The sequence below is a fragment of the Pleurodeles waltl genome, chromosome 3_1 (genome assembly GCF_031143425.1).
Source record: "Pleurodeles waltl isolate 20211129_DDA chromosome 3_1, aPleWal1.hap1.20221129, whole genome shotgun sequence".
Taxonomy (NCBI): domain Eukaryota; kingdom Metazoa; phylum Chordata; class Amphibia; order Caudata; family Salamandridae; genus Pleurodeles; species Pleurodeles waltl.
Window position 1 is genome coordinate 1,986,687,427 of NC_090440.1, and position 13,964 is coordinate 1,986,701,390.

The 13,964-nt window shown below is 54.5% G+C and overlaps 1 protein-coding gene across 1 annotated transcript in view; it reads right to left on the reverse strand.

Annotated features, from left to right (window-relative positions):
* Positions 1–286: 286 nt before the first annotated feature.
* Positions 287–13,964, reverse strand: part of TEX14 (testis expressed 14, intercellular bridge forming factor) — a 1,009,455-nt gene continuing 995,777 nt past the window's right edge. The window contains exons 18-20 of the mRNA XM_069221587.1: positions 2,741–2,803; positions 613–705; positions 287–445 (exon numbers count right to left, since the gene is read on the reverse strand). Of these exons, the coding sequence (XP_069077688.1) occupies positions 287–445; positions 613–705; positions 2,741–2,803 (315 nt within the window). The remainder of the gene's footprint in view (positions 446–612; positions 706–2,740; positions 2,804–13,964) is intronic.

Consider the following 13,964-nt stretch of genomic DNA (forward strand, 5'->3'; position numbering starts at 1 on the left):
TGGTGGTTGTTATGGTCTGTGAGAGTGCCTGTTGAGTGCATGTGTGCTGGTGTGTCTTGCCGTGCCTGTGTTTATGTGTGCTGCTTGCATGTGTTGAGGTAGGTGCATGCGGATGTGTCTGTGTGTTCGGGATAGGTAGGGGAAGAGGTAGGTGGTAGGGAGGAGGATTGTGGGGGTGGATGACTGCTGTCAATGAGGAGGCCAGAGCCTGAAAAGATCTCTGTAGGCCAGACATGGCACTTTGAATGCCTTCCAGGTACGCAACCCCCTGCGGAAGCTGGCTGCTCTACACCTGGATGGCATTCAGAATGGCAATCTGACCCACAAAGATCCTTCTCAGGAGGTCGATAGCCTTCTCACTCAGGACAGAGGGTGAACGGGGCAGGAGGTGAGGCGCCTGAGGCGAAGGAGACTCCCACCCTCTTGGGTGAGCAGGCATGGACAACTGGGTGGGGAGCAACAGGGAGGGTGGAGATGGAACTGGGTGAGGATGGCAGACAAGGATAGACGGGAGCAGATCCTGATACCTCTGCCACAACTAGGGAGTGCCACTGGAGGAAGAATCAAAAGATGATGAAGTTGATCCTGTGTCCTCCGTGGCATTTTCCCTACCTTCCGGGCCACTGGGTCCCTCGCTGGAGGGACCATGGCCAGCTGCCTCCCCATTTGGTTCTGCCCTTTCTCCTTCACTTGCCTGGGATGATGCTGAAATTACAAAGACAAATAGGGTCACTACATGTTCCTGATCACACTTGAACAAGAGCTGTGATTAGCAAACATTTCCATGACGTACAGTAGCCACAAGCTTCAGCAAAGTGGCTCTAACACTTCTCCCACCATATGCATGCATGCTTCACGAACTGTCAACATTTGCCCACAGGAAATTCTGAATCACAGATGACTCAAATTGCATGGCTGATGTTGTGTAAACACAGTACCCATTGAACAAGTAGGAGACCTTATAACCTCCAATGGTTTGCCTCATGTAGCATTCCTCAGTTACCTGTTGTCATACAATAGTAGGGCAACGCCAAGTTCATTTACACAGATCCCACACAAGGTCATGCATACAGCTTATCTTCATATATCCAGTTCCACATCATGAAGAAATGATGGCCAAATAACCCAGCCATGTTGCTGGGAGAAGTACAGTAGCTTGAAGAAGGTGACATGGGAACACTCATGTCACACAGGAAAGAAATCAACAGTGGTCACTTAATTAAGTGTACATTGTCTAAATAGACTTATGGAGGTTGTACTAATGTTGCTCATATAGATACATCTTGCACGGAAATGTAGACTGGACACAAGTTGGGCAAATGTTTAGGGAGATATGTCTACAAAATCCACACCACAAAGCATTGGTTAGCCCCAGGGATAACACATCTCTTGATTGGTACTCCTGGCAATGCCATACTCTGATTGCATCAGTAGAAATCAATAGTCCTTTGAAGGTTGTAGAGGCCCTGATATTCTCAAGTACTTGTAGAAGGCACTTAACATGTTGCCTGATGGGAAGCCATATCACTGTCTCTTTTTGCTGTGCAAACACAGATTCCCTTGGATGAATGGTTGCACACAACCACATATGATTCCCACATAACTGCAAGTCACTCCATGTCACATGTGCATAGCACTTTCCTACATGATTGTACATCAATGGCATCAAAATGAACACTGTGGGTAAAAACTATAGTCCTACCTGCCATTTCCTTTGTTGCTACTGCAGTTGTACCTGCCAAATTACATGCAATGATGGGTGCAGGTATGTGTGAGACACCAATCAATGGTGACACACTCCTGTATGTGGCACCACATGAACTGTAACCCCAGGACATATGTTCAATTCCAAACTCATGTTGGCATGGGCATATTTGTGTAAGACTTCAGACATCATCCCATGAAGAAAGGTAGACCATGCATGAAACAGCAGTGAAAATGAGTTGGCAAAAGTGAAGGAACACATGCTAACATGTAAGCACACAAAATTATGACAACAGTGATGTCACCAAAATCATGTCAATGGACATTCACTACTTACCAAGGGAAAGCTTTGCTCTGTGACGGCACCCAAAGAGCAATGTATGCTCTGTTATATGTATGATAGCCATCTTCACATGACAGACAGAAGTGGGGCACCAGCACTTGTGACACACTGAAGACAAGTGGCCTTTGGGGGACAGATGTCATTATACTCAGTTGAGCAGACACATGGCTGAGGACAGCGATCTATTATTTCATGTTGTCTGGGCTGTTGCACTGAAGAGTAGTGGACTTTTGTGTACAAATTACACCCGAACAAAAAAACAACATGACCTTATTGATCACTGTACTCAAGCTTGTGTTGGCCCTGGACAGTAAATTGGTTGCGGACTGTACTCTTTTGTGACCTAAGTCACTGGGCTGATAGGCAAGGCACATCAGCATGTATCAACTTCCACACCTACAAAAACAGTTACTTATCATGTGTGTCACACATGTCCCATCCCCAATCTTCAGGGGGAGATGGCAGAACTTAACACATCAACTTGGCAATGTTGCAGGCAGGAATATGGCCTGGACTCACTCCGTTGTAGCTGCTGTCCCCCCCTCAAATGTTCAGCAAGCTCCGGGTATGCCACCTCCAGAATGCGGGCCATTACGGGGGTCAGGTTCCCCAGCTGGACCTCAGCAATCTTCCGGGCCGTGTGTCTCATTCTTCCCCCCACTTCCGACACTGTGCACTCTGCCAGTTATGTACCCTCAGAGTCTGCACCTTCCGGGCGATGGCGCTCCAAATCCCCTTCTTCTGATGGGAGTTGACCTGTATGAATGCAAGAGACAAATCAAAAGGTTACAAACACAAGTTTTTGCCCAAATGGTTGTGTCCCACACACGTGAGAAAAAAAACAAACACAACATGTTTAACTTCTCAACACCCGCAAGTGTAAAGCACACATGCTGATAAGGACAGGGACATGACACACTACTCTGTTCATGACCTACACTGATTAAGCAAGCCTACTGACATCAGGTAGCCCAGCCACAAGCAACATGTACTGTGATGTGAGCCATGTTGCAACACAACACACCATTGTGGCCTTCCGAAGGGTAACATCCTTGGGCCTGACTGGACAGACACACATACACTCTGCAACAGTGACTTACTGCATACAGTCCCTACAGGAATAGTACAGGCTTTACCCTAAGACTTGAGTGATAATGAAAGTGCTGCCTGGTGGGCACGGAAAGCCTCTACTCTGTGAATGTGTGGATATGTGGCCTACCTAGTGTGGACTCATGCCACTTCAGGGTGGGTTTGTGTAGTATGTACTTGTACCCCAGAACACAACTTTGACCATATGTGGCAAACCTAGAGAGACAGCATTCAACATAAAAAGGTATGTTTGGTTTAATTTTTGGCAGGTAACCAAGCTACTGAGTCAAATGAGCTGGTCTCCCTGGAATTTACAAACAATCTGCACTGTGGGTTTGTCACTTTGCAATACGGCTATACTGGACAAATATGACTTATGAAAAGGTGACAACAGAGCTGTGGGAGTGAGGGACCTCTCATAAGTCTATGACACACATTGACAATAAGGCAAACTGCACATAGATACTAGTTCAGGGATTTACCCGAGTACCAATCCCTAATATAGTCAATGGACTAAGGCATTTAGGCCATGTCTTGCCACTAGGGCCCCATGCCAGGATCTGCAGGTTTACAGGGAGTGGGCACAGTGTCACACTTGCATAACCACAGTAACTCTGCCCCAGCTTGGACTATATCCCAAAATGAGAGATACATTTGACAGGCCCTGGTCTCTGCAGGCTGAGCATACAGAACCTACATGACACACACATTTTCATCATTTCCATGCATGACAGTACATCATGTGGCCATCATCAATATGGCTAGGGTGGCTCTCTGAAAGGCACGGTGAGTCATTATATGCCTCTCATACAACAGTTTGGCAAGGCCAGATGTGGTCTGAATGATCTGTGACCCTATACACATTGCTTACAAGATCCTCAAATGACTCAAAAAGTATGCATATACATCTAATGCTGTCATTCACAAACATGTCATTTAACATTTACAACCATCGTATCCGCTGATGTGTTATTGTAAAGCTGCAAAGTCTCCTTGACTACTTATATTAATGCAACACAAGGTTGATCTAAGCCTCAAAACACATAAAAACCAATGTGGGTCATTACAACATTGGCGGTAAATGGCGCTAACCGCCATCAGAAGTCCACCAACACACCGCTGCGGCTGCGGGAATTCCGCCACAGCTATTATGACCCACAGCCTGGAATACGCCAAAATCCAGACACCCACAGAAGTCCGCCACACCAAAGGTCAGTGATAAGCTGGCGATAACAAAACCGACACCGTCACGCCAACAGGAATACGCCACACTATCACGACCCACGAATCCATGCGACGGTCTTTCAACCGCGGTATTACATTGGCGGTACACACCGCCGCACTCAAAATACACACACATATACAAAACACTACCACATTGGACAAAACGAAATACACACAGCTGATGCATATACACACACCACTCCCACACACCCAATACAATATGAAACACACACCCACATCACCCACAAACCCTTACGACCAGAATTGCGAAAGAAGGCCAGAGACAGACACCACCATCCACAAACTAGCATCCACAGGCACACAACACCATCACTCACACAACATCCACACACAAAACACCACACACCCCTAAACATCACCCCACACATCACAACACACCCAATGGCATCGCAAAGACACCCCAGGTTTCCTGAGGAGGAGCTCAGGGTTATGGTGGAGGAAATCATCCGGGTAGAGCCACAGCTATTCGGATCACAGGTGCAGCACACCACCATAGCTAGGAAGATGGAGCTATGGCGCAGTATCGTGGACAGGGTCAATGCAGTGGGACAACACCCAAGAACACGGGATGACATCAGGAAGAGGTGGAACGACCTACGGGGGAAGGTGCGTTCCGTGGTCTCAAAACAACACATTGCAGTTCAGAGGACTGGCGGCGGACCCCCACCTCCTCCCCCAGAACTAACAACATGGGAGGAGCAGGTCTTGGCTATACTGGATCCTGAGGGCCTAGCAAGAGCAGCTGGAGGAATGGACTCTGGTAAGTCAAATCTTTAATTACTTCATCCCCCACGCTACCTGCATGCTATCACATACCCCCACCCTCACCCCCATCACTCCAACTCCTCACAGATGTCCCACTATCACAAACCACACATCCCAACACCAAGCCCTGCATGCAACAACAAAGCATGGACACCCATCACCAATGCATGGCCACTGCACATACCCACACACACCCCTAAACAATTAGCACACAAGGTCCTACACAAGAATGCAAGCACTGGGGGACAGGGTCACCCACCCACTGCACACCATGGTACACACTGATGCAATAATCATGCCTTTACACCCCTGCAGGACCCCTACCCAACGTCACCGGACAGGAGATTCCAGACATGTCCACTCCCCCCACAGAAGAGCCAGCCCGGCCCATCTGGGACCTCGGGACAGTCGGTTCCCCTCACACTGGCACAAGCCACAACAGAGCCTCCCCCCTCTGGAAACACCAACACAGCACCCACCCAGCGGGCCCATATCTCTGTCTCCAGGACACGTCAAGCAGCAGTGTGTCCACCACTACAGGGAACCCAGGCTAACCCACCACCCCAACAACAGTAGGGATCTGGGGGCAGTGGCAGTGGGCACACGGTTCAGGGGACAGAGGCCCAGGAACACAGGGGTACTGGGAGGGCTGCTGTGCGACAGGGGGAGGGGAATCCACTCTCCATGAGGCCCTCTCCAACATCATGGGAGCCTACCACCATTCCCAGGAGACAATGGCAACGGTACTGGCCAAGTTTCAGGAGACCCAGCGCCTGCAGGAGGAACAGTATTTGGGGTTCAGGGAAGAATACTACCCTGGGCACCATTGTAGGGGTGCTGAAGGAACTCGTCAACACCAGGGGGACACTGTGGCACAACAAGGGGCCCCTGACACTAGCCTGGATGATGAACTGCTCACCACCTCTGCCGGCATTAGTGGACAGGAGGCACAGCCACAGGACCACGACACCAGCATCCCACCCCCTGCAGATGGAGAACCACCCCGCAAACGGTCCCTGAGATCCAGGACAAAGACAGAGAACAATGCCAAGACCCCTGCCAAGAAATGAGACCACCCTGATTGTCATCCTTTTGTCCCACTTTGTCACCCTGCTCAGCCATCGACTGGCCCAGCCCCACTTCCTATGCCCCTTTGGACGATGCACCTGTGAGACTAATAGACTGGACTCTGCCATGGACATTCCTCCACCATCACCCCTGACCATTTTACAACCCCCTCCACTATTTAGCACTTAAATAAACACCCGTAAATCACAAAACTATCTGGACTCAGTCTGTGCTTTTGAAAATGTGTATTTGCAATAACTGTGGAAAAATGCTATATCCATTGTATTGTCAACATACCTATGTCACACAGCTGTAGTCCATGAGGAAACAAAGCCGATGTCACACAGTGGGACCCACATCTATGAAATTGAAAGGGAAAGTGACAACTCAGGGTCCATACACTGGGTGAATGTGACAGACAGATGAGAGGTAGAACAAGGGTATCAGATGTAGCAGGCAGTGATGTCTTCTTACCTGTGTCTCCCTGGAAGTATTGATGAATCACCGTGTTTCTGTTGTCGATATCCTCTTCTTCTACTTCCTCACTTTCACTGTCCACAGGCTCCACAGCTGCCACAACTCCTCCAACTGGACCATCCTCCTGCAGAAAAGGCACCTGTCACCTCAAAGACAAGTTGTGAAGCATACAGCAGGCCACGATGATCTGGCACACCTTCTTTGGCGAGTAGAATAGGGAACCACCTGTCATATGGAGGCACCTGAACCTGGCAAATCCTCCACCTGAGGGAAAACAATGTAGCTGCGCATGTGTTTCAGCAGGGCAGACAACATGTTGGAGAACATAGGCTGGGACATACCTGATGCTATGGCCACTGTCGTCTGAAAAGACCCACTTGCCAGGAAATGGAGAACTGACAGGACCTGCACTAGAGGGGGGGATTCCTGTGGGATGGCGGATAGCTGAAATCAGGTCTGGCTCCAACTGGGCACACAGTTCCTGGATTGTGGCACGGTCCAGTCTGCAGGTGACAATTACATGTCGCTCTTCCATTGTCGACAGGTCCACCAGCGGTCTGTACATCGGAGGATGCCGCCATCACCTCACCTGCCCCAGCGGACGTGCTCTATGGAGGAGAACAGCGATCAGAGAGTCACTGAGGTACGAAAATACAACTTTATTCCACAAATTTTGTAATCCGCTATGTGCCTGTCTTAGTGTGTATGCAAAGCCTAGATATGTGTGACGCATTTAAATTTACTGCCATGTGGTCCCCTGAAATGGCGGCTGCCTGACCTGTAATGTGGGACAATGGGATATGAGGTAACTGCGGTGGTGTTGTACACCGAAGACCACGGCGCAATCCTACATTGGTTAAGATTGGACCCTATGGGTCCCAGGAGCCAATGACGATGTACGCCGGCGGTGACGGTACGCACCGCCGCGGACGTGACTGCCATTTTCTCTCTGTTCACTCACTTGATGCCTGATCTTCGACAGGAGAGGACCTACACTGCAAGTGCTGCTGTGACCTCAGTCTGGAAGAGGCAATGGCTCATGTGCCTGGGGAAAGGGCCCCTGCCTTCAGCACATAGGAGTTGGAGAAACTATTGGATGGGATCCTCCCCCAGTACACGCTACTCTACGGTCGTCCAGACAAACAGGTAAGTACACTGTGAGCATGCTGTATGGGCAATGCCTGTGTGGAGTGGTGTGGATGGAAGATAGGGGGGGAAGAATGAGGTGTGCATGAAACAACGGTGAGTGGATGTGCATCATGGCAAGGGCAGGGAGGCGGGCCAATGACTGTGATGGTGAAGACTGTTATATCTTCTCCTTTTCCCCTGTACCATTCCTGTAGGTCAGCTCCCACCAGAAGAAGGATATTTGGCGTGCTATCGCCAAGGAAGTCCGGACCCTGGGGGTCTACCACAGACGGAGCACCCACTGCCGGAAAAGATGGGAGGACATCACCGCTGGAGCAAGAAGACAGTGGAAGCCCAGCTGGGGATGGGCTCCCTACGTGGAAGGGGTGCCCGTCGCACCATGACCCCCCTGATGTTCTGGATCCTGGCGGTGTCGTATCCGGAGTTGGATGGGCGCTTCAGGGCATCACAGCAGCCACAAGGAGGTGAGTACACTCTCATTCAGCTGATTCAGCGCGCATTGGAGGTGTCTGGGTGGGGGAGGTGGGCTGTGGGTTCCCCTAGGCCAGGGTGAGTTTAGGAGGCAAGGGGGGTGATTCTAACCCTGGCGGTCGGTGATAAAGCGGCGGCCAACCCGCCAACAGGCCGGCGGTCAAAAAAATGCAATTCTGACCCTGGCGGGAACCGCCAACACAGCCCGCCGCATTAACACTCCGACCGCCACGGCGGAACAAACAAACAGCGCGGCGGTCACCGCCAACAGCCAGGCGGCAGACAATGTACCGCCCACCCTATCACGACCCACCAATCCGCCACCTTTTCCGGGGCGGGAGCCCCGCCGATAAAAACACGGCGGAAACAGACATTTTCAATGGAAAACGCTCACCTCGAGACACTCCACGCGGAAGGAGGACAGCATGGAACCCGAATTGAACATCATACCTGCTCTCGTCTACCTGCTCATCTACCATGAGTACGAACTCCGGCGCAGAGGTCAACGGTGAGTACTGCACCTACGACACACGGGAGGGGGGAGGACGAAAGGTTACGGGCATACACATATGCGACCCCCCCACCCCCCCAATATGTACACACCAATGCAGAGCAGGAAGTCACAGTGACACCACACAAACACCCTTTAAAAATACAATGACACAACCAAATTTGGAATAAATATTTATGTACAAAAAAAGCACCTGGAAATAATTGAGCAACCGTGAAAAATATTTACAAAAACCAAAAATATATACACATCAGTGTATCACTGAAGTAACAAGTCCTGCACATCCTACGAATCTAACATGTCCGTGGGCCAATGTTCTGCGAAACAAGGGCAAAGCCCACACACGAGACCTGAGTCCTTTGGAGAGAACACTGCAGGGGCATCTGATGTTAAAACTACAGGCACCTCAGGGGGAAGGGAAGGGGGGGCCACCACAGCCACATGAGTCCACGACGCCAGATCCACGAGGAGCCACCATGCCCACTGCACCATCCTGGGGAGTGCAAAGCCACAGTCTCTCAATGTCTCTACAGTGGGTGGGCTGCCCACTGCACCATCCTGGGGAGTGCAAAGCCACAGTCTCTCAATGTCTCTACAGTGGGTGGGCTGCCCACTGCACCATCCTGGGGAGTGCAAAGCCACAGTCTCTCAATGTCTCTACAGTGGGTGGGCTGCCCACTGCACCATCCTGGGGAGTGCAAAGCCACAGTCTCTCAATGTCTCTACATTGGTTGGGCTGCCCACTGCACCATCCTGGGGAGTGCAAAGCCACAGTCTCTCAATGTCTCTACAGTGGGTGGGCTGCCCACTGCACCACCCTGGGGAGTGCAAAGCCACAGTCCATCCGGTGGATGACAGTCTCCACTGGTCAAGGAGGAGGCATGGTGGGCACAGTGAACCATAAACAGTGCCTGAGACGGCGGGACCCAGCGCAGCGGTGCATGACATGGCGATGTCCAGCGGAGCAGTGCTTGACAGGAAGGGCCCAGCGGAGCGGTGCTTGAGATGAAGGGCCCAGCGGAGCGGTGCTTGAGATGAAGGGCCCAGCGGAGCGGTGCTTGAGAGGAAGGGCCCAGCGGAGCGGTGCTTGACAGGAAGGGCCCAGCGGAGCGGTGCTTGAGATGAAGGGCCCAGCGGAGCGGTGCTTGACAGGAAGGGCCCAGCGGAGCGGTGCTTGAGAGGAAGGGCCCAGCGGAGCGGTGCTTGACAGGAAGGGCCCAGCGGAGCGGTGCTTGACAGGAAGGGCCCAGCGGAGCGGTGCTTGAGAGGAAGGGCCCAGCGGAGCGGTGCTTGAGAGGAAGGGCCCAGCGGAGCGGTGCTTGACAGGAAGGGCCCAGCGGAGCGGTGCTTGACAGGAAGGGCCCAGCGGAGCGGTGCTTGAGAGGAAGGGCCCAGCGGAGCGGTGCTTGAGATGAAGGGCCCAGCGGAGCGGTGCTTGACAGGAAGGGCCCAGCGGAGCGGTGCTTGAGAGGAAGGGCCCAGCGGAGCGGTGCTTGAGATGAAGGGCCCAGCGGAGCGGTGCTTGACAGGAAGGGCCCAGCGGAGCGGTGCTTGAGAGGAAGGGCCCAGCGGAGCGGTGCTTGAGATGAAGGGCCCAGCGGAGCGGTGCTTGACAGGAAGGGCCCAGTGGAGCGGTGCTTGAGAGGAAGGGCCCAGCGGAGCGGTGCTTGAGATGAAGGGCCCAGCGGAGCGGTGCTTGACAGGAAGGGCCCAGCGGAGCGGTGCCTGAGAGGAAGGGCCCAGCGGAGCGGTGCTTGAGATGAAGGGCCCAGCGGAGCGGTGCTTGAGATGAAGGGCCCAGCGGAGCGGTGCTTGACAGGAAGGGCCCAGCGGAGCGGTGCTTGAGAGGAAGGGCCCAGCGGAGCGGTGCTTGAGATGAAGGGCCCAGCGGAGCGGTGCTTGACAGGAAGGGCCCAGCGGAGCGGTGCTTGAGAGGAAGGGCCCAGCGGAGCGGTGCTTGAGATGAAGGGCCCAGCGGAGCGGTGCTTGACAGGAAGGGCCCAGTGGAGCGGTGCTTGAGAGGAAGGGCCCAGCGGAGCGGTGCTTGAGATGAAGGGCCCAGCGGAGCGGTGCTTGACAGGAAGGGCCCAGCGGAGCGGTGCTTGAGAGGAAGGGCCCAGCGGAGCGGTGCTTGAGATGAAGGGCCCAGCGGAGCGGTGCTTGACAGGAAGGGCCCAGCGGAGCGGTGCCTGAGAGGAAGGGCCCAGCGGAGCGGGGCCTGAGAGGAAGGGCCCAGCGGAGCGGTGCCTGAGAGGAAGGGCCCAGCGGAGCGGTGCTTGAGACGGCGGGGCCCTGTTCAGCGGTGCTCTTCTGCACGGCGGGGCCCTCTTCAGCGGTACCTGTCTTCACGGCGGGGCCCTGTTCAGCGGTGCTCTTCTCCACGGCGGGGCCCTGTTCAGCGGTACCTGTCTTCACGGCGGGGCCCTGTTCAGCGGTGCTCTTCTGCACGGCGGGGCCCTGTTCAGCGGTACCTGTCTTCACGGCGGGGCCCTGTTCAGCGGTGCTCTTCTGCACGCGGGGCCCTGTTCAGCGGTACCTGTCTTCACGGCGGGGCCCTGTTCAGCGGTGCTCTTCTGCACGGCGGGGCCCTGTTCAGCGGTACCTGTCTTCACGGCGGGGCCCTGTTCAGCGGTGCTCTTCTGCACGGCGGGGCCCTGTTCAGCGGTACCTGTCTTCACGGGGGGCCCTGTTCAGCGGTGCTCTTCTGCACGGCGGGGCCCTGTTCAGCGGTACCTGTCTTCACGGCGGGGCCCTGTTCAGCGGTGCTCTTCTGCACGGCGGGGCCCTGTTCAGCGGTACCTGTCTTCACGGCGGGGCCCTGTTCAGCGGTGCTCTTGCAGTATGTCAAGGGAGTCAGACCTGGCCTGGACACCCTGCTCACTCGCCCTCCGACCGTGCTGTGTCAGGCCCCTTCGGGGAGTGAGTCCTGGGCCCTTTGGTGTCGTCCCTTGCAGCCGGGATGGGGCTTGTGGGGCCCTCCTGCTCCGCGCTCCTGGTGGTTGTCCTCTCCGCCCTGCTGTCCTTCCGCTCCTTAGATGGGGCTCTCGGCCCCTTGCCTCCCCTGGCTGCTGTGGCCGGTGAAGTGGCCGGAGTCACCTCCTTGGGGGCAGCTGTCTCTGTCCGCTCACGGCGGCCCTTCAATTTCCGGGTCCTCTTGCCTGGGGGGGGGCTGGCTGTCCCCTTGCTGCTCACCGAAGTGTTACTGCCGCCAAAGGGTGGACTCCACATGCCATGCACCACTTGCACTGTAGAAGTTGGGCTGGTGGTGGCTGAGGTGCCCTTGGGACTTTTCCCAGTTGGAGGGGGTGGGTCGGGGGAGGGAAAGAGGTCAAAATTGGAGAGGTAATATTTCTTGGGACCAAGGTAAGGGGTAGGAGTAGTGGTGAGAGAAGTGGAGGAAGAGGATGTGGTTGTATGAGAGCCAGGTGTGCTGTCCTTGGGTGCAGGTGACTGGGACGTAGGCTGTGGTGAGGTGGTTGGCTGTTGTTTGGGTGTCTGCCTGCGTTTATGTGTCTTGGAAGAGGGGGTGACAGACACAGTGGGAGAGGACACAGGGGACGTGTAAATGCCAGTGGGGGTGGTGACTGCAGGTGTGCGGACTGTAGTGGAGGGTTTGCTGGTGGTGGAAGAACTGGCTGATGTTGGGGTGCATGCAGGTGTGAGTGTAGACGTCACAGGGAGGGAGGAAGGAGACGAGGAGGACGGGGACACAGAGGTGGTAGTGACTGTTGATATGTCTGCATCTGTGTGTTGCTTGGGTGAATGCTTGTGTTTTCTGTGGTGCTTATGTTTGGATGAGCTGGCCTTGGGTGTTGAGGTGTGTGCAGGCTGGTCTGATGGTGTGGATGGGATAGGTTGAGATACAGGAGACAGAGAAAGGGTGGAGGCAGATAGAAGAGGGAGACTGGAGACAGGGACAATGGCTGCCGTCAGTGCTGAGGCCAGAGCAGTGAACGCTCGTTGATGGGCAGCCTGACCCGAATGAATGCCCTCCAGGTAGGCATTGCTCCGATGCACCTCCCTTTCCACCCCCTGGATGGCATTCAGAAGGGTAGTCTGCCCAACAATGACCGTCCTCACCAGGTCAATGAGCTCCGCACTGAGGGCAGCAGGGGTAACAGAGGCAGGGGCTGAGGTGCCTGGGGCGAAGGAGACGCGCGCCTTCCTGGCCGAGCGGCCACGGAGCGAAGACTGAGGGGCTGCTGGGAGGGCGGTGCTGGTGCGCTGGGTGGCGGCTGTACCTGTTGTTGCGGGGGGCACAGATGGTGCCGCCACCGCTAGGGAGCTCCCAAACGAGGACGTGTCCGTGTCGCTGGTGTCTCCACCGGCCCCCGTTGTGGTGCTCCCCTCGCCCTCCGGATCACTGGTGCCCTTGGTGTCTGTGTCAGTGCCCACCGGGGCCTGGTGACCTGCAGCTCCCTCCTGCTCCAACGCCAAATCTCCTCCGCCTGATGATGCTAAAACACAAGAAGACAAAGATTTATGGTGGGGGGAGAAATTAAACAAAGTTGAGTGCATGCCTTAGCAATACCCTTTGCGGAGAGGACAGACACAGGTGCCTCGTGCACTAAGTCGCGAACTTGGGGTACACTACTCAGTACTTCTGACTAGGCAAACAGGTCTAGGGACAACAGACGCGCACATGTGTGATGCTGGAGCATGGGTAGCTGCACTTGGCACCCTACAGAGGTGGGGGGCGGGGGCACAGGGCCATGCCTAAGGGAGAGGACTACACTACAGAGAGCGCCCTGGCCTAATGTCACCCACAGCCCTCCTCCCCCACCCAGATGCCTCCACTGCGCATACAGATAGGAGAATGTGCAGATACTCACCCCCTTGTGTCTGCTGTGCTGTCCTCAAGCGCCCATCCAAATTAGGGTAGGCCACCGCCAGGATCCGGGACATCAGGGGGGTCATGGTGCGACTGGCACCCCTCCTAGGTCGGGAGGCCATCCCCAGCAGTGTTTCTGCGGTCTTCCTCGTTCCGCGGCGGATGTCCTCCCACCTCTTGCGGCAGTGGGTGCCCCGTCTGTTGTAGACCCCCAAGTTCCGGACTTCCTTGGCGATGGCACGCCAAATATCGATTTTCTGATGGGCGCTCACCTGTTTGACATGTACAGGGTGGGAAAGAGAAACCGTCAC